At 47.3% G+C, this 27829-nt stretch overlaps 1 protein-coding gene across 2 annotated transcripts in view; it reads right to left on the bottom strand.

Annotated features, from left to right (window-relative positions):
* CHD2 (chromodomain helicase DNA binding protein 2) overlaps nt 1-27829 on the bottom strand; it is a 1519436-nt gene that overhangs the window by 1235199 nt on the left and 256408 nt on the right. For both annotated transcript variants that reach the window (XM_069222751.1, XM_069222752.1), the window contains one exon: nt 19444-19560. In XM_069222751.1, coding sequence (XP_069078852.1) covers nt 19444-19560 — 117 coding nt within the window. The remainder of the gene's footprint in view (nt 1-19443; nt 19561-27829) is intronic.

The raw sequence follows: 27829 nt of genomic DNA, 5'->3' as shown, positions 1-27829 counted from the left end.
AGGGTCCAGCAGCCTCTGAAGCCTCAGAGGACTACCCTGCATCTAGAAGGACCAAGAACTCCCGAGGACAGCGGCTCTGTTCACCAAAGACTGCAACTTTGCAACAAAGAAGCAACTTTGAAACAACACATGTTTCCCGCTGGAAGCGTGAGACTTTGCACTCTGCACCCGACGCCCCCGGCTCGACTTGTGGAGAACAAACACCACAGGGAGGACTCCCCGGCGACTACGAGACCGTGAGTAGCCAGAGTTGGCCCCCTGAGCCCCCACAGCGACGCCTGCAGAGGGAATCCCGAGGCTCCCCCTGACCGCGACTGCCTGCTTCAAAGACCCGACACCTGGTAAAGACACTGCACCCGCAGCCCCCAGGACCTGAAGGATCCGACCTCCAGTGCAGGAGCGACCCCCAGGTGGCCCTCTCCCTTGCCCAGGTGGTGGCTACCCCGAGGAGCCCCCCCCCCTTGCCTCCCTGCATCGCTGAAGAGACCCCTTGGTCTCCCATTGATTCCTATTGCAAACCCGACGCTTGTTTGCACACTGCACCCGACCGCCCCCGTGCCGCTGAGGGTGTACTTTCTGTGTGGACTTGTGTCCCCCCCGGTGCCCTACAAAGCCCCCCTGGTATGCCCTCCGAAGACGCGGGTACTTACCTGCTGGCAGACTGGAACCGGGGCACCTCATTCTCCATTGAAGCCTATGCGTTTTGGGCACCACTTTGACCAGCCCTGAGCTGCTGGTGTGGTAACTTTGAGGTTGCCCTGAACCCCCAACTGTGGGCTACCTTGGACCCAAACGTGAACCTTGTAGGTGGTTTACTTACCTTCAAAAACTAACAAACACTTACCTCCACCAGGAACTGTTGAAAAATGCACTGTCTACTTTTAAAATAGCTATATGTCATTTATGTGAAAACTGTATATGCTATTTTGCTAATTCAAAGTTCCTAAAGTTCCTAAGTGAAGTACCTTTCATTTAAAGTATTGTTTGTAAATCTTGACCTATTGGCCTGGAATTGTCTCTGAGTGTGTGTTTCTCATTTATTGCCTGTGTGTACAACAAATGCTTAGCACAACCCTCTGATAAGCCTACTGCTCGACCACACAACCACAAAATAGAGCATTAGAATTATCTCTTTTTGCCACTATCTTACCTCTAAGGGGAACCCTTGGACTCTGTGCATGCTATTTCTTACTTTGAAATAGTACATACAGAGCCAACTTCCTACACATATGAAATGCGAATCTAGCATAAGTATGTAGCCAGTGTATAACCTTATTTTTCAGTTCAGTAAAAGATTCCGGGATATTGGTTTTGAGTTCAGGAACGTTTGTAATAACGAGAACGTATGGGCATGATTCCGGGGGAAGGTGTAAAGTTGTGAATCTGATCCCAACGTTAATCTGCACCATCTCCGGAGAGCCTGATTGATAATGCTCATAAACAGAGTTAGCTGTACAAACTTTTGTTGCTAAGTCATTACGGGGAGCAAGTCCTCCAGTTGCATTTCCGAAGGGGGACAGAGACCTTGGATGCCTTGTCCTTTGGGTTAGTATCCTCTCTGTCAGTTAAATCCCCCTCATGGTTCTTGGGAAAACATGAAACCCCTATTCGTTGGTGCAGGAAAACTGCCATCACTGGCACGAGGATGGCTCATGTCGGAGGGGGGAGGAATGAGATTGAAAGTCTGCTTGGAGAGAGGTGGCCAACGACTGGGTCCTAAAAAATCCTTCCAATTTCTCCTCAATCGCTTTGAGGCGAGCTGCTATAGGCTGGAGCATCTTAGTAAACCCTTCTTTAATGGATTCCATTATATGGTCAATTACTGGTCGTCCGCTGGCACTTTCTTGGGGATTCATCATTCCCAGAAACAAGGCCCAGATCAGGGGGGCTCGAAATACAAGTTTGTTTGTTCCTTATAATGGTCTCCCTTTGTTTCCTTTTCCCTTTATTATTGGGATCTACAAAGGAATGGGACCCACCCTTAGAAGGGCCCGGAGTTGGCAGCACCAATACAGGTGGTACAGTGGAATCATCCAGGGATTCGACCGGGTGTTCCTGACAGTTTCTGGGGGGGATAGAGGGAGAGATGACCAATGTAGGTTGTGAGTCTGATGACTGTGGTGGCTGTAGGGCTTGACAGCTAGGGGCCAAGAGTATCGGGGCAGTTAAGCGATGCTGGACCATTTCTATCTCTTTTTCTAATGCTCCGACGGCCTTTTGAAGAAATCTGTCTAAAGTTTTGTTGTTGCCATGTTTATCCTGGGCTCCCGCCCCCTTCCGTCTGCCCATCCTTTTCCCTTATTTCGGCCAACTTCACTTAATCTGCAATCTCCTCACTCGTGCTCCTGCTTAAACACGGTTAGCCCCTTTATTCCCGCCAGCCGGGGCCCTGCTTACACACAACAGTGGGACACCTCACCTGCAGTGGACTTAACACTCCCCAAACCACGCTGTTGTCGATCTGGGTTCAAATTGCTGTGCCCAAGAATGGTGGAATAAAGAGATGCGTCCCAGCCCGGCCTCGTCCGGTCGCAGGACGGGCCCGCCCCTGGCCCGGGCTTTGCAGGGCGCGTCCCGCGAAGCGGTCGCACGAGAAAGTTTAAAGGGGCCTCTGGTCCCGCCCCTGCTGGTCCTGCAATAGCGCGTCCCACGAGGCAAGCGGGCACGCGAGAAATTTTAAAGGGGCCTCTGGTCCCGCCCCTGCTGGTCCTGCAATAGCGCGTCCCGTGAGGCAAGCGGGCGCGCAAGAAAGTTTAAAGGGGCCTCTGGTCCAGCCTCTGCTGGTCCTGGCAAGCGGGCGCGCGAGAAAGTTTAAAGGGGCCTCTGGTCCCGCCCCTGCTGGTCCTGCAATAGCGCATAATAAACTGTTATTATTCATTTACGTAAGCAGTTGTGGACCCCTTGAGTAGGTGACACAGGCCCCAAAGGGTCCCTCGGCCAAAGGTTAAGAAGCGCTGCTCTTTATCTATTGATGCTTATTCATCCAAACTGTTGATTGACTGAAGACGAAAGAATGTCTAGAAGAGAGATCGTCCTACATCTTTGCTTCTTATTAAATTTGTTTATTCCTTGAAGTCCAAGATGGTCTGCTACTCCCCATTTATCCTTCAAACAAGGAAAAATATGGAGTAACAACCCTGATGACTTTGGACTTTCAGTCCTGGTTCTACGACTGCTTTGCGGAGTAAAGCCTATAAATCCAATGATGTTCTTTTCTTGGAGATGTAGGCACTGACATTAATAATAATGTGTGCCCTTGCCTTATTATTTCAAGCATCCATAGGTCTCATGTGATTTGTTGCCAGGCTGGAAGTCAAGACAGATCTCCCCAACCCCCCCCACCCCCTCACACCCCCTCACCACAGGCATGGGAGATTGGAAAAGGCAGTCCCGGATGTCATGTGAGTTGGACCCCCCTCTTAGCCTTTTGGCCGATGAACCCCCTGACTTTACTTTGATTTCCTCTTCCAGACTGGCACTTTACACATTCTAGTGCAGACTGTGATTGCATGGAGACTCCTGCCTGTAGGAAAGACAACAGGCGCTGAAGGCTGTTAACTACCCTTCTCACCCTATGCTAACATCTACAGTAAGAATAGTCCTGTTTCAATAGAAGGATACCACATGACCTTGAAGTGTTTATGCTAGTTTTTATTGCCTGCAAAGCATCAGTCACATGTTTTTAAAAGTGTTTCCCTGTGGCCAGGGAAGGTCTTTAAGGGCTGCAGCATGTATTATGCCACCCTGGGGACCCCTCACTCAGCACATGCACACTGCCTCACAGCTTGTGTGTGCTGGTGGGGAGAAAAAGACTAAGTCGACATGACACTCCCCTCAGTGTGCAATGCCCACAACCCACTGCCTGTGGCATAGGTAAGTCGCCCCTCTAGCAGGCCTTACAGCCCTAAGGCAGGGTGCACTATACCACAGGTGAAGGCATAGCTGCATGAGCACTATGCCCCTACAGTGTCTAAGCCAATTCTTAGACATTGTAAGTGAAGGGTAGCTATAAAGAGTATATGGCCTGGGAGTTTGTCAAACACGAATTCCACAGTTCCATGATGGCTACACTAAATACTGGGAAGTTTGGTATAAAACTTCTCAGCACAATAAATCCACATTGATGCCAGTGTGGGATTTACTGACAAATGCACACAGAGGGCATCTTAGAGATGCCCCCTGTATGTTAACCAAACTTATAGTGTAGGACTGACCGGTCTGTGCCAGTCTGGCACTTTCAGACAAGTTTCTGACTACATGGGGTGAGCGCCTTCGTGCACTCTGTGGTCAGAAACAAAGCATGTCCTGGGTGGACGTGCTTCACACCTCCCCCCTACAGAAACTGTAACACCTGGCTCAAGACTCGGATTACAGACCTCTAGAGCACTCCAGCTAGTGAAGCTGCCCATCACCCAGACAAAGCCCCACTTTTGGCGGCAAGTCCGGCGGAAAAATTAGGGAACCCAGGGGGAAGTGACCACTCCACCCAGGACCACTTGTGGTGACCCCCCCCCTGTAGAATCCTCCATCTTGGTTTGAATGACAGGGACCAATAGGCTTAGGTTTATGCCCCCTCCCCAAAGGGAGTGGGCACAAGGAGGGTGTGGTGGACACCCTCAGGGACAGTAGCCATTGGCTACTGCCCTTTGACCCCTAAAACGCCCCTAAACATAGGATTTAAGGGCCTCCCTGAACCCAAGTCATCATATTTCTGGTGACCTACAAGAAGAGGAAGGACTGCTTAGCTGAAACCCCCAGCAGAGAAGAAGGAAGACGACAACTGCGTTGTGCTGGTGGAGAGAACATGACTAAGTCGACATGGCACTCCCCTCAGAGTGCCATGCCAACCTCACACTGCCTGTGGCATAGGTAAGTCACCTCTCTTGCAGGCCTTACAGCCCTAAGGCAGGGTGCCCTATACCACAGGTGAGGGCATATGTATATGAGCACTATGCCCCTACATTGTCTAAGCAAAACCTTAGACATTGTAAGTGCAGGGTAGCCATAAGAGTATATGGTCTGGGAGTTGGTCAAACACGAACTCCACAGTTCCATAATGGCTACACTGAAATCTGGGAAGTTTGGTATCAAACTTCTCAGCACAATAAATGCACACTGATGCCAGTGTGCAATTTATTGTAACATGCACCCAGAGGGCATCTTAGAGATGCCCCCTGAATACCAATCCGACTTCTAGTGTGGAGGTGACCAGTTTCTGACAGCCTGCCACAACCACACGAGTTGCTGGCCACATGGGAAGAGTGCCTTTGTCACTCTGTGGCCAGGAACAAAGCCTGCACTGTGTGGAGGTGCTTTACACCTACCCCTCCAGGAACTGTAACACCTGGCGGTGAGCCTCAAGGGCCCCAGGGCATCCCAGCTAGTGGAGATGCCCGCCCCTCTGGCCACTGCCCCCACTTTTGGCAGCAAGGCTGGAGGAGATAATTAGAAAAACAAGGAGGAGTCACCTAACAGTCAGGACCGCCCCTAAGGTGCCCTGAGCTGAGGTGATCCCTGCCTTTAGAAATCCTCCATCTTAGTTTTGGAGGATTCCCCCAATAGGATTAGGGATGTGCCCCCCTCCCCATAGGGAGGAGGCACAAAGAGGGGGTAGCCACCCTTCAGGACAGTAGCCAATGGCTACCACCCTCCCAGACCTAAACACACAAGGCATCCAAGAACCCAGGAAATCAGATTCAAAGAAGGACTGCTGACCTACAAGCCTGCAGAGATGACGGACGACGACAACTGCTTTGGCCCCACCCCTACCGGCCTGTCTCCTGAGTCAAAAACCTGCACCCAGCGACGCATCCAATAGGGACCAGCAACCTCTGAAGCTTCAGAGGATTGCCCTGACCCCCAGGACCAAGAAAATCCCACGAGCAACGGCTCTGCTCAACAACCTGCAACAAACTTGCAACTTTTCTTCAACTTCTAAAGAACTCACTCTTCCCACCGAAAGCGTGAGACTTCACACTCTGCACCCGACGCCCCCGGCTCGAGATCCAGGGAACCAACACTACAAGGAGGACTCCCCGGCGGCTGCGACCCCGTGAGTAGCCCGAGACGACACCCCTTGGCCCCCACAGCAACGCCTGCAGAGAGAATCCAGAGGCTCTCCCGGACCGCGACTGTCTGTAACAAGAGACCCAACGCCTGGACCAAGCACTGCACCCGCAGCCCCCAGGACCAGAAGGAACCGAACTTCAGTGCAGGAGTGACCCCCAGGCAACCCTCTGCCAAGCCCAGGTGGTGGCTGGCCCGAGAAGCCCCCCTGTGACCTGCCCGCACCGCTAGAGTGACCCCCGGGTCCCTATATGGTTTCCTATACAAAACATGACGCCTGCTTTGCACACTGCACCCAGCCACCCTCTGCCGCTGAGGGTGTGTGTTTGGTGCCTACTGAGGGTGTGTTTTGTGCGCTTACCTGTGTCCCCTCCATTGCTAAACAAACCCCCACTGGTCTGCCCCCCCGAGGACACAGGTACTTACCTGCTGGCAGACTGGAACCGGAGCACCCCTGTTCTCCATAGGCACCTATGTGTTTTGGGCACCTCTTTGACCTCTGCACCCGACTGGTCCAGAGCTGCTGGTCTGGTAACTTTGGGGTTGCCTTGAACCCCTAACGGTGGGCTGCCTATGCCCAGGAACTAAGACTTGTAAGTGCTTTACTTACCTGACAAACTAACCATTACTTACCTCCCCCAGGAACTGTTGATTTTTTCAGTGTCCACTTTTAAAATAGATTATTGCCATTTTAACAAAAACTGTATATGTTATTGCTCTAATTCAAGGTTCCTAACTTACCTGGGTGGAGTACCTTGCATTTTATGTATTTACTTTAAATCTTGAACTTGTGGTTCTGAAAATAAATTAAGAAATGAAAATGTCACTTACCCAGTGTACATCTGTTCGTGGCATCAGTCGCTTAAGATTCACATGTTGTGCATAGCCCGCCATCTGGTGTTGGGTCAGAGTGTTACAAGTTGTTTTTCTTCGAAGAAGTCTTTCGAGTCACGGGACCGAGGGACTCCTCCTCTTTGTCTCCATTGCGCATGGGCGTCGACTCCATCTTCGATTGTTTTCCCCGCAGAGGGTGAGGTAGGAGTTGTTTGTTAGTAATAGTGCCCATGCAATGGAGTGAATAAGTATGTACCTATTTAAGATTTAATATATTTACAAATGTACAAAGTTGAGGCTAACTTCCAAACGGCTACAGGCTCCCGGGGAGGTGGGTGGGCACATGTGAATCTTCAGCGACTGATGCCACGAACAGATGTACACTGGGTAAGTGACATTTTCAGTTCGATGGCATCTGTCGCTGTAGATACACATGTTGTGCATAGACTAGTAAGCAGTTATCTCCCCAAAAGCGGTGGCTCAGCCTGTAGGAGCGGAAGTAGTCTGAAATAAGGTTCTTAGTACGGCTTGGCCTACTGTGGCTTGTTGTGCTGATAGCACGTCTACACATTAGTGCTTGGTAAATGTGTGAGGCGTAGACCATGTGGCTGCCTTACATATTTCGTGCATTGGAATATTCCCTAGGAAGGCCATGGTAGCGCCTTTCTTTCTGGTTGAGTGTGCCCTTGGTGTAATGGGCAGTTGTCTTTTTGCTTTAAGGTAGCAGATTTGGATGCACTTAACTATCCATCTGGCTATACCCTGTTTCGATATTGGGTTTCCTGCGTGAGGTTTTTGAAATGCAATAAACAGTTGTTTAGTTTTTCTGATGTGTTTAGTTCTGTCGATGTAGTATATAAGTGCTCTTTTGACGTCTAATGTATGTAGTGCCCTTTCAGCTATGGAATCTGGCTGTGGGAAGAACACTGGTAGCTCTACTGTATGATTTAGGTGGAACGGTGAAATAACCTTTGGCAAAAATTTAGGATTGGTTCTTAGGACTACTTTATTTTTGTGTAGTTGGATAAAAGGTTCTTGTATTGTAAACGCCTGAATTTCACTTACTCTTCTTAGAGATGTGATGGCGATGAGAAATGCAACTTTCCAGGTTAGGAATTGTATTTCGCAAGAGTGCATAGGTTCAAAGGGTGGACCCATGAGTCTTGTTAAGACGATGTTGAGGTTCCATGAAGGAACGGGTGGTGTCCTTGGTGGTATAATTCTTTTGAGGCCTTCCATAAACGCTTTAATGACAGGTATCCTAAATAGTGAAGTTGAATGGGTAATCTGCAGGTATGCCGATATTGCTGCTAGGTGTATTTTAATGGAAGAGAAGGCCAGGTTCGATTTTTGTAAGTGTAGTAAGTAACCCACTACATCTTTTGGAGATGCGTGTAATGGTTGGATTTGATTATGATGGCAGTAGCAAACAAACCTTTTCCATTTGCTTGCATAGCAGTGTCTAGTGGATGGTCTTCTAGCTTGCTTTATGACGTCCATACATTCTTGTGTGAGGTTTAAGTGTCTGAATTCTAGGATTTCAGGAGCCAGATTGCTAGATTCAGCGATGCTGGGTTTGGATGTCTGATCTGTTGTTTGTGTTGTGTTAACAGATCTGGCCTGTTGGGCAACTTGACGTGGGGTACTACTGATAGGTCTAGCAGTGTTGTGTACCATGGTTGCCTTGCCCATGTTGGTGTTATCAGTATGAGTTTGAGTTTGTTTTGACTCAATTTGTTTACCAGATATGGAAGGAGAGGGAGAGGGGGAAAAGCGTATGCAAATATCCCTGACCAGTTTATCCATAGGGCATTGCCTTGGGACTGCCTGTGTGGGTATCTGGATGCGAAGTTTTGGCATTTTGCGCTCTCTTTTGTTGCAAATAAGTCTATTTGAGGTGTTCCCCAGAGTTTGAAGTAAGTGTTTAGAATTTGGGGGTGAATTTCCCATTCGTGGACTTGTTGGTGATCTCGAGAGAGATTGTCTGCAAGTTGATTCTGGATCCCTGGAATAAACTGTGCTATTAGGCGAATGTGGTTGTGAATTGCCCATCGCCATATCTTTTGTGCTAGAAGGCTCAGCTGCGTTGAGTGTGTGTCCCCCTGTTTGTTTAGATTATACATTGTTGTCATGTTGTCTGTTTTGACAAGAATGTATTTGTGAGTTATGATTGGTTGGAATACTTTTAGTGCTTGAAAAACTGCTAGCAGTTCTAGGTGATTTATGTGCAGTTTTGTTTGATGTACGTCCCATTGTCCTTGTATGCTGTGTTGATCGAGGTGTGCTCCCCACCCCGTCATGGAAGCATCTGTTATTACGTATTGTGGCACTGGGTCTTGGAAAGGCCGCCCTTTGTTTAAATTTATACTGTTCCACCATAGAAGCGAGAGGTATGTTTGGCGGTCTATCAACACCAGATCTAGAAGGTGACCCTGTGCTTGTGACCATTGTGATGCTAGGCACTGTTGTAAGGGCCTCATGTGCAGTCTTGCGTTCGGGACAATGGCTATGCATGAGGACATCATGCCTAGGAGTTGTAATATCATTTTTGCCTGTATTCTTTGTGTTGGATACATGCGTTGTATGATTTTGTTGAAATTTTGAATTCTTTGTGGACTTGGAGTGGCTAACCCTTTTGTTGTGTCTATTATGGCTCCTAGGTATTGTTGTACCTTGCACGGCAGAATGTGTGATTTTGCATAGTTGATGGTGAAACCGAGTTTGTAGAGGTTTTGTATGACCTGATTTGTGTGGTGTGAGCACCTTGTCAGTGAGTTGGTCTTGATTAGCCAGTCGTCTAGATACGGGAATACGTGTATTTGCTGCCTTCTGATGTGTGCAGCCACTACTGCTAGACATTTTGTAAAGACTCTTGGTGCGGTTGTTAAACCAAACGGCAATACTTTGAATTGGTAATGTATACCTTTGAATACAAACCTGAGGTATTTCCTGTGCGACTGATGTATTGGTATGTGGAAATACGCGTCTTTGAGATCTAAGGTTGTCATGTAGTCCTGTTGCTTTAGCAATGGTAACACTTCTTGTAGCGTGACCATGTGAAAGTGTTCTGATTTGATGTAGGTGTTTAGTGTTCTGAGGTCTAGGATTGGTCTCAGTGTTTTGTCCTTTTTTGGTATTAGGAAGTACAGTGAATAAACTCCTGTGTTTATTTGTGTCTTTGGTACTAGTTCTATTGCGTTCTTTTGCAATAATGCTTGAACTTCTATTTCCAGAAGGTCTGAATGTTGTTTTGATAAATTCTGTGCTTTTGGTGGTATGTTTGGAGGGATTTGTAGAAATTCTATGCAATAACCATGTTGGATAATTGCTAAGACCCAAGTGTCTGTAGTTATTTCCTCCCATGCTTGGTAATACTGACCTATTCTTCCCCCCACTGGTGTTGTGTGGAGGGGATGAGTGACATGTGAGTCACTGTTTGGTTGCAGGGGTTTTGGGGCTTTGAAATTTTCCCCTATTCCTAGGGAATTGTCCTCTGTATTGGCCCCGAATGCCTCCCCTTTGGTACTGTCCCTGGTAGCTGGACGGTGTTGCCTGTGAGGTGCTGGCTTGTGTGGCCTGACCCCGAAACCCCACTCTAAAGGTTTTTTTGCGGAAGGTGCTGTAAGTGCCTCTGCTCTGCGGGGAGTAGAGTGCGCCCATGGCTTTAGCAGTGTCAGTGTCCTTTTTGAGTTTCTCAATTGCCGTGTCCACTTCTGGTCCGAACAGTTGTTTCTCATTGAATGGCATATTGAGCACTGCCTGCTGTATCTCTGGTTTAAAACCAGACGTTCGTAGCCATGCGTGCCTTCCTATAGTCACAGATGTGTTAATTGTTCTTGCAGCTGTGTCCGCTGCATCCATAGAGGAGCGTATCTGATTATTAGATATGTTCTGTCCTTCCTCAACCACCTGTTTCACCCTTTTTTGTAGCTCTTTGGGTAGATGCTCAATCAGGTGTTGCATCTCGTCCCAATGGGCTCTGTCATAGCGCGCAAGTAGTGCTTGAGAGTTAGCGATGCGCCACTGGTTTGCAGCTTGTACTGCGACTCTCTTTCAGGCTGCATCGAACTTGCGGCTCTCTTTATCTGGGGGTGGTGCATCCCCAGATGTGTGGGAGTTGGCTCTCTTGCGAGCTGCTCCTACTACGACGGAATCTGGTGGCAGCTGTGAGGTGATGAAAACAGGGTCTGTGGGAGGTGCTTTATATTTCTTTTCCACTCTTGGTGTTATTGCTCTACTCTTGACCGGCTCCTTGAAGATTTCCTTTGCGTGCCGAAGCATTCCTGGGAGCATAGGCAGGCTTTGGTAGGAGCTATGGGTGGAGGAGAGGGTGTTGAATAAGAAGTCATCCTCGACTGGTTCCGAGTGTAGGGACACGTTGTGGAACTCTGCTGCTCTAGCCACCACTTGTGAGTATGCTGTGCTATCTTCCGGTGGTGAGGGCTTTGTAGGATATGCCTCTGGACTGTTGTCCGACACTGGGGCGTCGTATAAGTCCCCAGCGTCTTGGTCCTGGTCACCTTGGCTCATGGTGGTGTGAGCCGGGGAATGTGATGGAGTTTGTGCCGGTGAAACGTTAGTTACAGGTGGAGGAGAGGGTGGCGGAGTTACCTTTTTCACCATTTTTGTTTGTGGTGCTTGGTCTGACTGAAAGTCCAGTCTCCTTTTTCTCCTAATAGGGGGAAGGGTGCTTATTTTCCCTGTTCCTTCCTGTATAAAAATACGTTTCTGAGTGTGGTCCACTTCGGTGGATTGCAACTCTTCCTCAAATCTATGCTTTCGCATCTGAGAGGACAGTGATTGCTCCTCCGAATAGGAACCGGTAGTTGGGTCGGTTGCGGGTCGTTTTGGCACCGAAACCCTGTCTGTACTCTCTTTCAGCTCCGAGGTGACCTTCTTCTTTTTCGGAGTCGAACCCTCTCGGCATCGATCTTCCTCGGTGCCGCTGTCTCTGCGTCGAGCAGTTTCGGCTCCGCTATCTCGGCGTCTATGTTTTTCAGCAGCACTTTCTCGGTCCCGAGAAGGCTGCGTGCCGGTGTCTCGACCGGAGTCGGACGATCTCGGCACCATTTCGGCCTTTTTCGGTGCCAATGGTTGGTCACCGAATTTATGGGTCGAGCCATGGCCTGGTGGCAGTGGCGTCCCCTGGGCCTGGTCACTTTTCTTCTGTGCCCGCTTCGACGTCCTACTCACAGTTTTTTGGTCGTCGAATTCCTCGGAGTCCGATTCATGGATCGAGAAGGTTTCTTCTTCCTCTTGTTCCTCGAACTCTCGGTGAGCTGTCGGCGTGGACGCCATCTGCAGTCTTCTGGCTCGACGGTCACGGAGTGTTTTTCGGGACCGGAACGCACGACAGGCCTCGCAAGTCTCTTCACTGTGCTCAGGCGACAGGCACAGGTTACAGACCAAATGTTGGTCTGTATACGGGTATTTGTTGTGGCATTTAGGACAGAAACGGGACGGGGTCCGTTCCATCAGCGTTGTTTTACACGCGGTCGGGCCGACCAGGCCCCGACGGGGGATCGAAAACTACCCCGAAGGGTACCGGAGCTCTTCACTCTTCGATTCGGTGTCGATTCTAACTAAGCCGATCCCGAACGCAACAATACCGACGTAAGTTTTCCGATATTTAGCTAACTTTCCGTTCTGAAACCCGGAGCGAAAGGAACACGTCCGAACCCGATGGCGGAAAGAAAACAATCGAAGATGGAGTCGACGCCCATGCGCAATGGAGACAAAGAGGAGGAGTCCCTCGGTCCCGTGACTCGAAAGACTTCTTCGAAGAAAAACAACTTGTAACACTCCGACCCAACACCAGATGGCGGGCTATGCACAACATGTGTATCTACAGCGACAGATGCCATCGAACATATATTTTTCTATTTAAAAACCTATTGGCCTGGAGTAAGTCTTTGAGTGTGTGTTCCTCATGTATTGCCTGTGTGTGTGTGTACAACAAATTCTTAACACTACCCTCTGATAAGTCTAGTGCTCGACCACACTACCACAAAATAGAGCATTTGAATTATCTAATTTTGCCACTATCTTACCTCTAACTTTGTGACTTTATGAAAGGACTATCCATGTGTCCACATATTTAGTAAAACAATCTGGGGTGCTGACTTTATACCAAAAGGAAGTATCTCAAATTAGTGCATTAGTGCATTTCATGACAAAACCAAAATATATTTGGAGGTTTTTTGATAGGTTCATACAGATATGGGTTTATTGTTGCCAATATGGTTCTTTTTTGGGCAACCGCAGGATGACCTCTACATATGTTGTCATCATGAATTTTTGTGTTTTTGTAAATTTGTTTAAGAATCAGAGATACAGAATTGGTCTCGGTGTCTTGTCCGGTTTGGTACTAGGAAATATGTCTGTTAGATTCCCTGACTGATCTCTGCCTTGGATACCTTTTCTATTGCTTGTTTTTTTTCAGGAGGCCCTCCACTTCTTGCTGTAGAAATTGCAGCTCTCCCCTTTGTATGTGCTCTTTTTATGGTTTTATGTTTCAAGGTAATTTTAAGCGCTCAATGTAGTAACTGTGCTGGATGATGTTCAATATCCATTTGTCGGAGGTGATGGCCCTTCACTGATGTTATGTGGTGGGGCTCCTTTTGTAAAAAGTAATTTGCTAGAAGAGCCTGCCGCTCTTGGGGGCTGGCCCCTTCCTCTGGTTCTGCCTTGAAAGTGCTCGAGAGGAGTCGCAGGAAATTGCCACAAAGGTAGTGTTGATTGTTGTGCTCCTGTTTTCTATATGATGTTTGTGGGTTTAAGTTTGAAAGCCTCCTCTTCCCAATAGCCTCATTGGAATATCTCCCCTTCTGTATTTGCGGGAATACAAGGCTCTCAAAGCATTTGAAGTCTCATTATCTTTTTAAATCTGCTGGAGTGTCCTTTTGATCATCATTCCCCTGTTAAAGGGGCATTGATAATATCTGCCTCCACTTTATGCTTGAAACTCAGCACCTGTGCCTCCTAAGGGTTTTATGGGTGCACCGATGCCTACCTGTGGTATATACAGCGTTCAAGGCTGAATTAGGACAAGTACTAGACATAGTTTTGCTTTCTTCCATAACATAGTTTGCCTTCTCCTGGTATTGTTCAGGGATGTGCTTAATTAATTCCATGATTTCTGCCCACACTCAGTGGGCACAGCGGTTAAGGAGAGTTTTTGTGTGGCTGCTGCTCTCTCGACTTTGCACCCCACCATCTCCAATATTTTGCTCTCCTTTTCAGGAGGTATGCCCTTCAATATCAGGACATTTGCTCTTTTTCTGGCAGCGGGCACAGTAAATGAGTCCTCCAATGTGTTGCCCTTAGTGTTTAAGGGGTCCTTAAAGGAGTGCTTATAGTTTTTCTCCACCCTTGGAATCACAGGTTTGAATGTTGACAGTTCTCTGAACTACCTCCTTCGTTGGTCCAGATTGATTTGCACCTTAGAAAGGTATTAGCTCTTCTTTTGAGATGGCAAAAGGGTTTCAAGCAGAAAGCAAGCATGAAATTGGTCCTCTTCCAACTGCATCCGATACTTGTCAGCTGCTCTTTTTTATCAATGCATTGTGCATTGAGATGTCATCTGTGTGTGATGGCTCAAAAGGATAGGATTCAAAACCTTCCACTAGAGAATCAGTGTTAAGGTCTTAAATTCTCCTTAAGTACCATTTAGATCTTTAAACACCTCTGTATATACATGTCCTCTTCGAAGAACACTTCTACACTTGTGTGGCTCAGGCATGGATGGAGGTTCAAGGCCAAACTGCTCCTACCTCTCATGTGGTTTTTCCCTGAACAGAAATGTGATAACACTGAAATCGTTTTTCTGGAGGATCGCTGCCATTTCATCATTGTGGAGACTCGTGCATCTTTTTAACTTGAGTGTTCTTTGTTAGGTGTCCAGGTCCAGGACAGGAACAGCCTTTCTCTTCATAGCCAGTGTCCCTTACTTTGGTTCTTTACCACCTCTTGGTCTCAAACGCTTCTCTGTGCCTATGATGCAACCGAGGGACATCCTGCAACAGTGGTCTTATGTCAGAGCCCCTGGGGCTATGCTTGTTTCTACGTCCCTTTGCTCGTCAACGGTTTTGGCATCAAGGGTATCTTGGGGCTCCTCAAGTCTTATTGTTTGGCTCCAGCCCACTGTGTTTCTGTTGTGTTATCCAAACATGCGTTTTGTTGTCTCTTGGATGACTGTTTCTTTTCCAGCTCAACAACACCCCCATCGATGCAGGATCATTCCCTTTCAACCACCTCTGTATCCTCAACATTGTTGTTTTAACTAGACAACCAGGTCTCTAAAGGAAAGCTGTTCTTTCTTCTGTGACTGCTTTGTACTGTATCCACCTCTGCTTTTCCCTGGGTTTTAAGTGTCTTTGGCTGTCTAGGTGCACACATCACAGACTTCAGCACTCTGATCCTAACAGCAAGCAGAAGGCGCATTATTTGCAATGTCCTTTTGGGAAAATGTAAGGTTGGCTCTTGGGAAAGAGTCTTAAAGGGGTGTTTTCTATTTACCTAGATGATTCCAGCCCCCCAAACACACATTCTTTGACCATGAGGTTGATTACCGACATGGCGCACCAACTTCTTTTTAATTGACCCGCAATGCTTATCTGTTGTCCTCAACAGTTATTCCCTTTATAATTGAGTTTTAACTATTTTCCAACGGTTCAGCTTGAAGATCCATCAAATTTTCCCATATTTTCCTAGATGTATCTGAAGCTCCAGCTTCTTCTTCCAGACCTAAAGGTAGGAAAAAGGATCTGAAGACTGAAACCATGCACAAGATCTTCCAGGGCACATGCCTCATGTGACACAGGGACAGACATACCACCAAACGGTGCCCAATGACTGCCACAGAAAAAAGAAAAGAGGGCAAAAAGACAGGTTTTCCAGACCCAACAACTAGATGGCAAAATAATACACTGCATGATAATTCAGAAACAATTCAGGCTGCCAAACTCTTTCTACAAGTAACAAACCATTTCATTTTGCAGTGTGACTCCTTTCTGGATTAACATGTTTGCATACATTCTGTAGCACTACTCTACCTCTTCGGGAGGCTGAGTTGAAATTATTGTGCATTTCTGTCCCACCTCCTATTGGATTTTATGTCCACACAAGAATGATTTGTGAAAGTATGCATGAATGACTGAGAGAAAGTGGATTATTATATGGTGTAATTGTGAGACCTCACCATATAATAATGTCACAATCTCTACCCAGTCCAATTAGGTTCTTTATTAAAAGCTGTAGCTCAGTTCTGGGTAACTGTAGAACAGAGCAGACATGCTTAATCAAAGGAAACAAGTGTAAGGCATTTAGAAGTACAAAAACAATCAGTACGTGAGGATCACCACACAATACAAAATCAATACCAATTTATTAAAAACATGGAGTATTCTTTTGCCTTTAAATAGACACTAGAATGACACACCAGAGATATGATTTTTCAAATTTAGAATAAATCAATGTAGTTCAATCTATAGAATGCAACAGGCTAAAACGGCTACTATGACTCTATTGGACGGGCCACAATGGGTTGGGAAACAGTAATATGGCCCTCTGAGGTCCAGGGAAACAGTTACCATCCAGGTCCAGCAGTCTCATGGTCTTCACTGTATTTTTATTCATCGCAGTTCAGCAAAGAAGTGGATCTGATGCTAGGGATGCAGGATGCTGAAGATGAACACACACAGTGAGTACTCCTGGGGCCACCCCTAAGGGTCCACGAACGTCAGGGGTTGTTTCCGGCCTCTGGACTTAATCTCCCACTGTGCACTGGTGGGGCCCTGTGCAGGTCCAGTCGCAACTGTTCAACTGGTCTCCCAGTTGCTTGCAGGAAAGCAAATCAATCTTGCCTGGGAACCAGAGTCCACACTGACTTTGATTACAGGTCCAACAACCTTGTGGACATCCTGTGATGGTCAAGACTTGGTCTCCTAGAATGCACTTCAGCACTCAGTGGTGGGAGGCATTCCTGGGCAGCTGGGCTCTCGAGGGTGCAGGCTTCCTTAGCTTTTGCAGTCCTGATGCTTAACAGGAGACTAGCCACCTAGCCCTTGCATCACAACCAGAAGAAGAGAACTGCAGAATACCATGGCACAAGCACCTGGAATTAAATCCCTCAAGCATAACGCTTGTTCAAGGACATGGAGGTTTTCTTTGGGAGCATCTTCCTGTCTGTCCAAGCTAAGGTATCCGCTCGTTGGCTCCAGATCACAAGGTGGGAACTCCTTGAGGTCATTAACACCACAAATGAGGGCTTCAATGCAATAAAGGAAGAACTGCATGTCTTGAAGATAATGGTGCGACAACACCGTCATGTACTGGACCTTATGACAGCCATGCAAGGGGGTGTCTGTAAAAAGATAGGTACTGCATGCTGTACGTTTATCCCAGCAAATGATGCAGCAAATGGAACTTTGTCAGAAGCAATACCGACACTGCTTAATTTACAAACTAAAATGATAGTTGAAGGAGGTGCCCTAGATAGTTGGTTTAGTGGTTGGTTTTCAGCACTACCATCCTGGATGTCGAGACTGTTGGGGGCTCTGTTACCAATGACTGTGATCTTGCTACTGATATACTGTGTAATACAGGCAATACTAGCATGTTTTAGGAGAATATGCCCTAAGGCGGGAGGGATGTTTTCAATTAGGACACCAAAGCAAGTGGTGGATTTCCACAGCAATATCTATCATCTGGTACTAAAGGCAGGCCAAGACTTAGATAAGGTAGTTGAAATATCAACTAGAGGAGGGAATGTTGTAGGAAATGCAAAATAATTAGTGCACTACCATGAATATGAAATCATCATGCATCCTCAAGCACCATCAGAGGCCACACTGCTGTTCACAATAAAATAAAAAAAACTGTTTAAGCCAACCCCTTCCCCCCACCAGCATCCACCCCCCCACAACCCCTCCCTCCCACACACACACACTCTGACACGGGCAAGGTGAAAGGTTCATGCAAGGATGTAGCGGAATAAGGAACACAAACGGGTCATCTGTTAAAGGCCAACTCATGTCTGACCAATCTGCAGTATTTATGGCATTGGCACACAAGTCCCCAGCACACTCTCCGTGCCTACAAACAGATCGTAAACTGATTAGACACTGGACACCTAACTAAATTAGCCCAATACACACAGGTGTGCAACCTACAATGGGTGCAGGGAAGAAACCAAATTCTGAGCACCCACTGGATATTTTTAGGTGTTTTCCACTTTAATCTGTAACTTGAATGTTATCAACTGTTAATTATGTATAATAAAGTAATGTATGGATTTCTATAAAAGGGCCTGCCTGTGAACAGACAGATGAATAAAACTGTAGAGGCAGGTCATGCAGGGCTGAGGTGCAGTCCACAGTATTTTTCTCCCTGTCACAACAGTTAGAAAATACTGTCTTTGGAACAGCTAAGAGGACTCTGTGTGGTCATTTCTGAGCCATGTGAGTGTATCTGTACAACCCACAACAGTTCTCACAAGGCTGAGAGATGTGGGGACACCTTTGGTCCTCTTCTCCTCGGTCCGGGGCGGACAGGTGCAGAGGTGTCCTGAGGCATTGGGTTTCTGTTTCTGTAATAACCAATGTCCATCACATGTATTTAAAATGGCTTCCCTGCACACACAGTATATCGAAGAATCGACAAAGACATAGCTGGGGCATATCTGTTTTTGCAGATATGCCCACACAGGTAATATAATGCAGCCTGCCTTAGGGCTATAAGTCCTACTGTAGGGGTGACTTACAAATATTACATGCAGTGTTTTAGGGAACATGGCACACATGCTGTATGCCACGTTGTGTTTTCACTTTGGGAGCACCCTGTCGAGCAGCCTGCAATGGCAGTCTGCATGAGGTTGGTATTGGGTCACTCAGAGTGGCATAATCTGTGCTGCAGCTCTTGGGGGACCCTTCTTTAATACGTAAGCCCTAGGTACCAGTGGCACCATTTACTAGGGACTTAAAGAGGTGCTAAATGGCCTGGCCACTTGGGGATCAAGTGACCAGGTGTCTTGTTTTGGAAAAGGAACACTGGTTAACTGAAAACCTTATTTCATGAGGACATGTCACTTTCAATTCCAAGAGTTTATTACCACAACCGTGCCTTCACTGCATTCTGAGGATTGGAGCCTTGGTTTACCGCCACTGAACAAATTCAATCATTAAATAAATAAAAAAATAGTGTGCCAACAGTAAACTTGACACTGTAAGCATTGTGTAGTTTTGAAATGGAGTCCGATGGTGATCCTGAATTAAAAGTGAACCATACAAACGCACTGAAAGACTTGGTTCTGGATTACATTTGTATTGCAAATGCTTAAAAATACCTCACATTATTCATGCTTTTCCCTTAATGCTGTTTGGGGTGCAATTTTCGACAATTAATTTGGAATTTTGCATAACATGTGAATTGTGACAAAGCATTACACAAAACCCAAGTAAGAACAATATTTTAGCACTCAGAACCTGTGTACTTCAGTGTGAATGTTCCAACTAGACAGCAGGGGTGAAGCAAATTATTTCTTACCTTCTTGGTAGCAATCGCCTCGAGCGAACTGTTGGTTGCTCAACTTCACTCTCACCACTGCTAGCTTCCTCATCATCTTCGTCTTCAGACGACACCAGATTTTTCTTACCTCTATCCCTGTGTTTAACCAAACAAAACACACAATTCAACTGGGAAATATTTTGTAAGGTGCTCTCCATTCGTAAGTTGCAACATTATTAATGTACTGCACACTGCATGCAGAACTCAATGACATAGCCTTTTAAATGAGACACTATAAAAACTCAACCTTCTTCAATCGTGCTGCAAACTGTGCTGATCTGTAGAACACTAAACACCATTAAACAAGATTTCACAAAAACCAGTGCTGGCTAAACATATTGGAATGAATTGCATACAGATATGAGACCAGATTCACACAAATGCAAGTTCATATTTGTAGTGCAGCAGGACCATGCTCCTTGGAACAATGTTGCAGATTTGGGAAAAAATACCAAGTATAGAATGGTGGTGTAAGGTAGACTCAAATAGGAGTCAAAGGCCAATGTGTACAGGTGAACCATAACTGTAATTTAGATTGTACAGCCAAATATGAAGTGCAAATGCCAGTCTACATTACACAGTCTGTAAAATAGATCAATGCTACAGGTCTGGATTTAAACACTAACAGCCATCATAGCAACAAGAAAAGAAAAAGTTATTTACCTGCATTACCTATCTTTCTGATGAATCATCTACCTACAGATTCTTCACCTGTAAAATAATCCCAGGCATCAGACTGTGTAAAGATGACCTCTTAGGCCCCATGATTGAGATCCAGAGAACTCCTGGGGCTGAAAAAAAAAAAAACGCAAGAAATGCTGCAATCCCACGAGACTCTTGCGGAGCCAGAAAATAAAGAGCCCATAATGGTGGTCGGCCACATTTATTTACTATAAGCCTCGGGGAGGCTCCACCTGGGGCCAAAAACAATTTCTATGGAGATGGGAGACGTGCAGCACCCTACCAAGCCATTAGATGGCCTGGGAAGCCCACTCCCAGGGTGATATTATTTGTGGGGAGGACAATGTGCGTCCCCACCTTCCCAAGCTTCAAGAGGCCCCAGAGAGCCCACCCCCTGACCCCCTCCCAAAACTTGAAAAGGTCACTGGGATCCCACTAAGGGGCCCATTTCTTTAGGGGAAGACAGACGCATGACCCCCCTCTCCCTGAGCCATTAATTGCTACCGGCTCAGCAGCTATGTCCTGGGGTGCCCACCTCTGGAACATATCGGTTTCCCTGCATGCAACAGCACGGGCAGGGAAACCTGTGTTGCTCTTGCTTGGCGGGAGCCATTTCAAATCTCCCATCAAGCGATGGCAAACACTAAGGGGGTCATTCATACTTTGGCGGGCGGCGGTCGCCGCCCGCCAAGCGGGAACCGCCTCTTGGCCGCTCCGCGGTCAAAAGACCGCAGAGGCCAATCTGACTTTCCCGCTGGGCCGCCAAAGGAGCGCCCGCCGGCCCAGCGGGAAAGTCCCTGCAACAATGAAGCCGGCTCCGAATGGAGCCGGCAGAGTTGCAGGGGTGCGACGGGTGCAGTTCTGAGCCATCACACAGAGTGAAAATCCTGCTGGGGCCAGTGGCATGGGCAGTGCAGGGACACCCGTTCCCGCCAGCCTCTTCCTGGCGGTGAAAACCGCCAGAAACAGGCTGGCGGGAAGGGGGTCGGAATCTCCCAGCCGGGGGAAATCCGGCGGGAAACCGCCGGACCCGGCTGGGCGACTGCGGCTTTACAGCCTAGTGAAGGTGACTGAGAGGTTCGTCGGTAACGAGATATGGCAGCCAAATGCACTTTAATCGATGAATGCGAAAGACCGGATTTAGCCAAATGTAGTAAGTATGGCAAAATTTGTTCAGGGGATGATGTTAGAGGATGGATGCTGGAAGCTGCGCACCACACACAAAACCTCTTCCACTTGAATCTGTATGTGCGATTCGTAGACTGGGCTCTGGCACAGGCAAGTATCTCTCTGCACTCCGGAGGAATATTCAATCCATCGAATTCATAGAATTCAGGAGCCAGGCTGATAAACGAAGAGATGTCGGGTTGGGATGACGAACCTGACCCTGGCTCATTGTCAGCAGATTGTCAGCAGATCCGGAATTGCCTTCAGCCGAATGTGAGGTTGTTCCGATAGCAATAGAAGTTCTGTGAACCAGAACTGGCGCGGCCATCTCGGAGCGATTAGAAGAATCCTGCATCGCTCCCGCGTCATCTTGAGCAGAAGTCTCGGGATGAGTGGAAGCGGGGGAAAAGCGTATGCATAAATCCCTGACCATCTGATCAAAAATGCATTCCCCCTCGAACCCTTCTGCGGACGCCAGCTTGCTTGTTGTCCTTGGTCGCGAATAGATCTAGGGTGGGCTTGCCCCAAAGACGAAAGAGATTGTCGAGAACCGATTGATTGAGTTCCCACTCGTGGCAGCTGGTCCGATTCCTGCTCAAGGCATCTGCCCAGATGTTGGTGATCCCTGGGAGATGTTCTGCTCGTATGGTGATTCCCTGCTGAATCACCCAATGCCACAGCTTCTGCGCCTCCAGGGATAATGCTCGAGATCTTGTGCCTCCTTGCTTGTTGATATAGTGCATGACCGTGGGGTTGTCTGTCCTTATCAACACTGAAGAATCCTTGATGTTCATGAGGAAGGATTTGAGTGCCAAAGACACCGCTCTGAGCTCTAATACATTTATGTGGAGAGTTGATTCTTGCATAGACCATTTTCCCCTCACGGAAAGATCCTGTAAATGAGCACCCCATCCCTCCAGGGATGCGTCCGTTGTTACTATGTGCATGGTCCTGTCTTTCAGAAATGACAGCCCGTCCGAGACTAGGGGAGTGTCTTTCCACCACCTGAAAGCCTGTTTCTCTGCAGGGGTGATCCGTACTAGCTCGTCGAAAGAGCCTTCTGTCTGTTTCCATTGGTTGTCTAGTTCTTGCTGAAGAGTCCTCATGTGGAGGCGACAGTTCTTTATCAATGGAATGCAAGACGATAGTATCCCTAGAAAAGACTTGTAAGTCCGCACTGAAACGGACCTTTTTTTGCTGAGCCGAGCTGCCAAGTTTCGAAGTCTCTGTCTTCTGTCCTGTGAAGCAAAGGCTTTCGCTTGTAAAGTGTCCAAGATGGCTCCTAGAAACGTGATGTTCTGAGTGGGCTCTGTGTGAGATTTGGGGTAATTGACCGTCAAACCCAAAGCTCCGAAAAGGGAGAGACATGTTTCTGTGTCTCTGGCAGCCTTCGAAGCTGTACGTGCCTTTATTAGCCAGTCGTCTAGGTAAGGGAACACCTGCACCCCTAGTTGTCTGAGGTGGGCTGCCACTGGAGCCAAAATCTTGGTGAACACTCTTGGAGCCGACTTGAGGCCAAACGGAAGCACTCTGAACTGGTAGTGAATGCCTGCGACCCTGAACCGCAAGAATTTCCGATGATTGGGGTGAATTGGAATGTGAAAATATGCGTCCTGAAGATCTAGCGAGGTCATAAAATCCCCTCGGTTGAGGAGGCTCAGGACGTCTTGAAGAGAGATCATGCGAAAAGATTGCTTCTTGAGGTATTTGTTGAGCGATCGAAGATCGAGAATAGGCCTCCAGTCTCCGTTTTTCTTCCTGATAAGGAAAAAACGGGAGTAAAAACCTATTCCCCTCTGGTTTCTTGGTACGATCTCTATTGCTCCCTTGCTCATTAAGATAGCAATCTGTTCCATAAGCTCGTTGAGATGGGCTGGCGGGGGGCCTCTTGGTGGTACTTGAGGAGGAGACTGGTTGAATTCTAGAGTATGTCCCCAGCTGATAATATCCAAAACCCATCTGTCTGTTGTTATTCTGGACCATTGGTGTAGAAATCCGGAAATTGTGCCCCCTATACGAGTGTTGGTGCAGGGGCTGGGTGCAGGCACTTGATGAGGGTCACTGCTTTCTAGCCGTATCCTTGGGTCTGAAAGCAGACTTTCCTCTCGTTTGCTGTTTGAAACGAGCTGATGTTTGCTGGCGAAAGGAATGCTGTTGCTGCTGGCCATAAGTTGAGCGATATTGCCCTTGGTAAGAGGAGTACGGTCTATATTGTTGAAAACCTCCTCTGTGTGAAAAAGTACCTCTCCCTCTCGCTCCTCGAAAGGGTTGCCTTTTGTACTGAAGCGTTGCAAGTGACCTGGCTGTTTCAGTGTCTGATTTGATCGACTGCAAAGCATCGCCGACATGTTTTCCAAATAAAAGTTCGCCATCATATGGCATGTCTAGAATTTTCAACTGAACTTCCGGCCTAAAAGATGTAGCCTTTAGCCACCCTTGGCGTCTTAGAACCGCAGCACCGGCCAATTGTCTGAAACCTGTAGAAGAAACATCAATGGCCGAGTCTATGATTTCGGCCGAAATCTTTTCTCCTTCTTGAAGAATTCTGCGTGCCTCTGCCCTACTGGATTCAGGTATCATGTCAATGAATTGTGACATGTCAGACCACATCTGACGATCGTATCTCCCCAGTATTGCTAGAGAGTTGGCGGCTCTAACAGTGGTGGCAGCCATGGTTGAAATTTTTTTACCTATAGAGTCCAGACGCCGTCCTTCCTTGTCTGGAGGGGCAGTCAGAGAAGCTGACGGATTCCTGGATCTTCTCTGAGCTGCTTGGGAGATAACCGAATCCGGCTTAGGATGGCTGATTAGGCATGCTGGGGAGTTGTCAGGTGCCTTATAATTCTTTTCTAGTCTGGGCAAGACTGCAGGAATGGAGGACGGAGTCTGCATGACCTTTAAACCTTCTTCCCAGATGAAATCGACTATGGGAATGGCCCTTACCGATTTTCTAGTGTCCTCTTTAAAATCATAAAGAAAACAATCTGATTGTTTTGACGTAATCGGTAGCTGAAATCTTTTGGCAGCTCTCTCCATGACACTATGGAAACCCCCAATGTCCTGAGGAGGAGAGTCTACTGGCGGTGGTGTAGACACAGATGGAGTCTGAATCTGATACTCATCCCATTCCAGTATTAAAGAGTCTGAGTCTTGTATCTCCCCTTCTTCCTGTTCCTCCTCGGATGACGGTGACTCAATAGTCTGAACCGATGGAGGTGCTGTGGTAGGGTCTGGTAATGTGGAAGGTCTAGCTGGAGTGGACACTGGTGTCTGCTGAGGCTGTACTGGTGTAGAAGGACCAGGCGGGGGAAACCTCGCATAGTAGTCCTGCATCATTTGCTGAAGGTTATTAATCAATGATACCGGCATTTGTACTGTCTGTTCTGGTTGTTCGAGATGTCCTTGATCCTGTTGGTGTGAAAATTGCTGAAGATCCTCCTCTTCATCCTCCTCCTGGCATTTTATACGTAGTTCGGACGGACTACGCGCTACCGGAAAAAATCCGTCATCAGAGTACCCATCGCCATCATCATCATCATCATCAGCAAAAAGATGCTGCGGAGGAACGGGTGTAACCTTGCTGGGCGATGTATGCGACGGTTGTAATACAGAGGACCTGACCTGTACCGGCAAAATCCTTTGTGGTAGGTAAGGAAAAGTTCCAGGAAAATAAACTGTCGACAGAGCTGTCGTCGACGGAGCACTCGTCGACGGGGCAGGCGTCGACGGAGCAGGCGTCGACGGAGCAGGCGTCGATGGAGCAGGCGTCGACGGGGCCGTCGGTGTAGTTGGTGGTATCACTGTCGACGAAGGAGCCGTCGACGAAGCCAATGTCACTGCGTCACCCGTTGACGGGGTTGACAACGACTGAGTTTTCGTGATCCGGTGCGTCGATGGAATCTTCGTCGGCGAAACCGACGGCGACCTCCTGAATCTCTTCGTCGATGAATGCGTCGATGGTAAAGATTTAAGCTTCTTACCCGTCGACGGCTTCTTAACGATCTTCAAAGTGTGCGACGACGACGGACCATACTTGAGACTCACCGATGTTATCGTCGTAGACGACAGCGGAGATGAAGTCACTATCATCGGAGACGAAGGGGCTGTAAACGTAGCCGTCATCGTAGTCGTCGTCACAGGTAGAGCCATCGTCGACGGAGCGGTCGTCGACGGTGTAGATTTTTGGGACGTCGACGAAGGTAGAGAACTGGAAGGCTTTTTAAGCTTCTTTGAAGAAGAAGCAGGTGTAGATGGTTCTGAGTGAACCCTGCCACTTGCTACCTTAGATGTTGAAGGTAGATCCCCGGTGTCCTTAAAAGCATGCAGCTTCTTGGCTGACTTAGTGCTTACAGGGGATAGGCTCTCCACAGACCTCTTTCTTTTCTTGGAGGTCACTGCAGTGTCACTCTCTTCTTCAGAAAGAGCTTCTCTTGCCTTCTTTTTCTGGAGCCAAAGTTGGAGCCTGGCTTCTCTGTCCCTCAGAGTCTTATTAGGAAAGGTCCTGCAGATCTTACAGTCCTTGACCTTGAGCTCTGGATGTAAGCAATAGATACATTCCTTGTGAGGGTCCTCACAGTGAAGTCTCAATTTGCCACAGGTCCCACAAGGTCTAAAAAGGCCTTTTCTTGTAGACATGATGGAAAAAAGTCTTGAAGAAAAATGAAGTTCTAAGGATTTCTCTTGAAGAGATGGAAAACTGAGCAGAGCTCAGGGAGACTCCCTTACACACGACGTGCAGTAGAAAATCTGACAGACTGAGCCTCTGTGCTGAGGGTTCTAAGAGGGTGGTCACGCCTGATTGGTTGAAGTTTGGGCTCTTTCTAAAGAGGCTGATAGTTCTACAATTGAATATGTTTTTTCCTATTGGCTTCAATGAAAAAAAAAAAAAAAAAAAAAAAAAAAAAGAAGAAGGAAAAGTTTTTTCTCTATTTATTGCTTTCTATGTACCGTGGGACTCCCACTTCGACGACGGGGAATGATTCAAGCATGTGAATCTATGAAAGATACCCTAATACTGGAGAAAACTGAAATTCACCTGCTATAGTTAGAGTATCTAAAGTAAATATAACTCATGCCCTAAGAGAACTATAACTTGTGCCCCTGCCATGCACACTTTTTTCGTCAACAATGTTACTGCAAATATTACATTGATAATATCAATGATGTTATCAAAGATGTCATGAGTGCCATAATTTGTGGGGTAATTAGCAGGGCACGGCGAGGGTGCGAGTTATAGATACCTTAGGGCACAAGCTATAGTTACTTTAGATAACTAGCTATGTGAGCCTAACTATAACAATCCTGTAACCTTCGTTTTTTTATCCAGTGAATTTCTATGTTTTTTTAAATTATATTTCCCAACTACAACGTCCCTGTAACCTTTTGTTTTTTTGGGTGAATTTCTCTGTTTTTTGTGGGTTTGTCAGCGAGTGCATGTGTATGAATGTGTATTTTGTATTTTCACCCGGGTTTGCGACTGTCGAAATGTTACACGGGGGCAATCACGGAAAAAATTAGTTTTGAACCATTTCAAACTCATAAGGGGTCCCTCAGACACCCACTGGTGAACCTCATCGGGTCAGAGTACCTCTACCTTGACCCCTTTTATTATTTACAGCCCCTATTTCCATCCCCTGAGGCTGTGCTCTGGTTGGTAAGATGGCGGCCTCAACTTTCGCAACAGGTTGCGACCAGCCAATCACATTGCTTCCTTCTGTCGCACGGAGCGACAATGCTTTGTGTTTGATTCACGAGTGATCTGCGTCCCTATATATACAATTTGGATCTCCTTTAATTTATCAAAAACTACTGAACAAATTTACACCAAATAACAAAAAGGGCTCTTTCAGGACCAAGAGCTACCTTTCTGGCAAATTTGTTGTAATTACGTCCAGTAGTTTTGGCGATACCGCTGTTCACAATCCCTATAAAAAAATAATTATGGGTGAAAATGCGTTTTGTGACCCCCCTCCCCCGATTTTTCTAGGCCACACCCCCACCCTTCCAGAGGGATCACCCCAAAACTTTCCACATCGCAGCTGACGTGAGCAGGAAAGTTTCTGGGGAAATTTCGTGAAGATTCATCAAGCAGCACTAAAGTTATTAGCAAAACAAAAAATACTTTTTCTATAGAAACTAAGGGCCAGATGTACAAAACTTTTTGCACGTCGCAAACAGCGAATTTTGCTGTTCGTGCAAAAGGCACATCATGATGCCCAATCCCCGTTTTGCGATTCGGTAACCTGGTTACCGATTCGCAAAACGGGACTGCGAGTCGCAATTAAGAAGGGGTGCTCCCCTTCCTAATTGCGAGTCACAGCGCAATGTTGTACTGTTTTGTGACCGTGAACGCGGTCACAAAACAATCACAGTTAGCACCCATTTCAAATGGGTGCTTACCCATTCGCAAAAGTGAAGGGGGTCCCCATGGGACCCCTTCCTCTTTGTGAATGGCACTGAAAACATTTTTTCAGGGCAGGCAGTGGTCCTATTGACCACTGCCTGCCCTGAAAAAATG

Source organism: Pleurodeles waltl, chromosome 3_1 (genome assembly GCF_031143425.1).
Source record: "Pleurodeles waltl isolate 20211129_DDA chromosome 3_1, aPleWal1.hap1.20221129, whole genome shotgun sequence".
NCBI lineage: Eukaryota > Metazoa > Chordata > Amphibia > Caudata > Salamandridae > Pleurodeles > Pleurodeles waltl.
The sequence above is the reverse complement of the archived record's forward strand: the minus strand, read 5'-3'. Positions and strand labels throughout refer to the sequence as shown.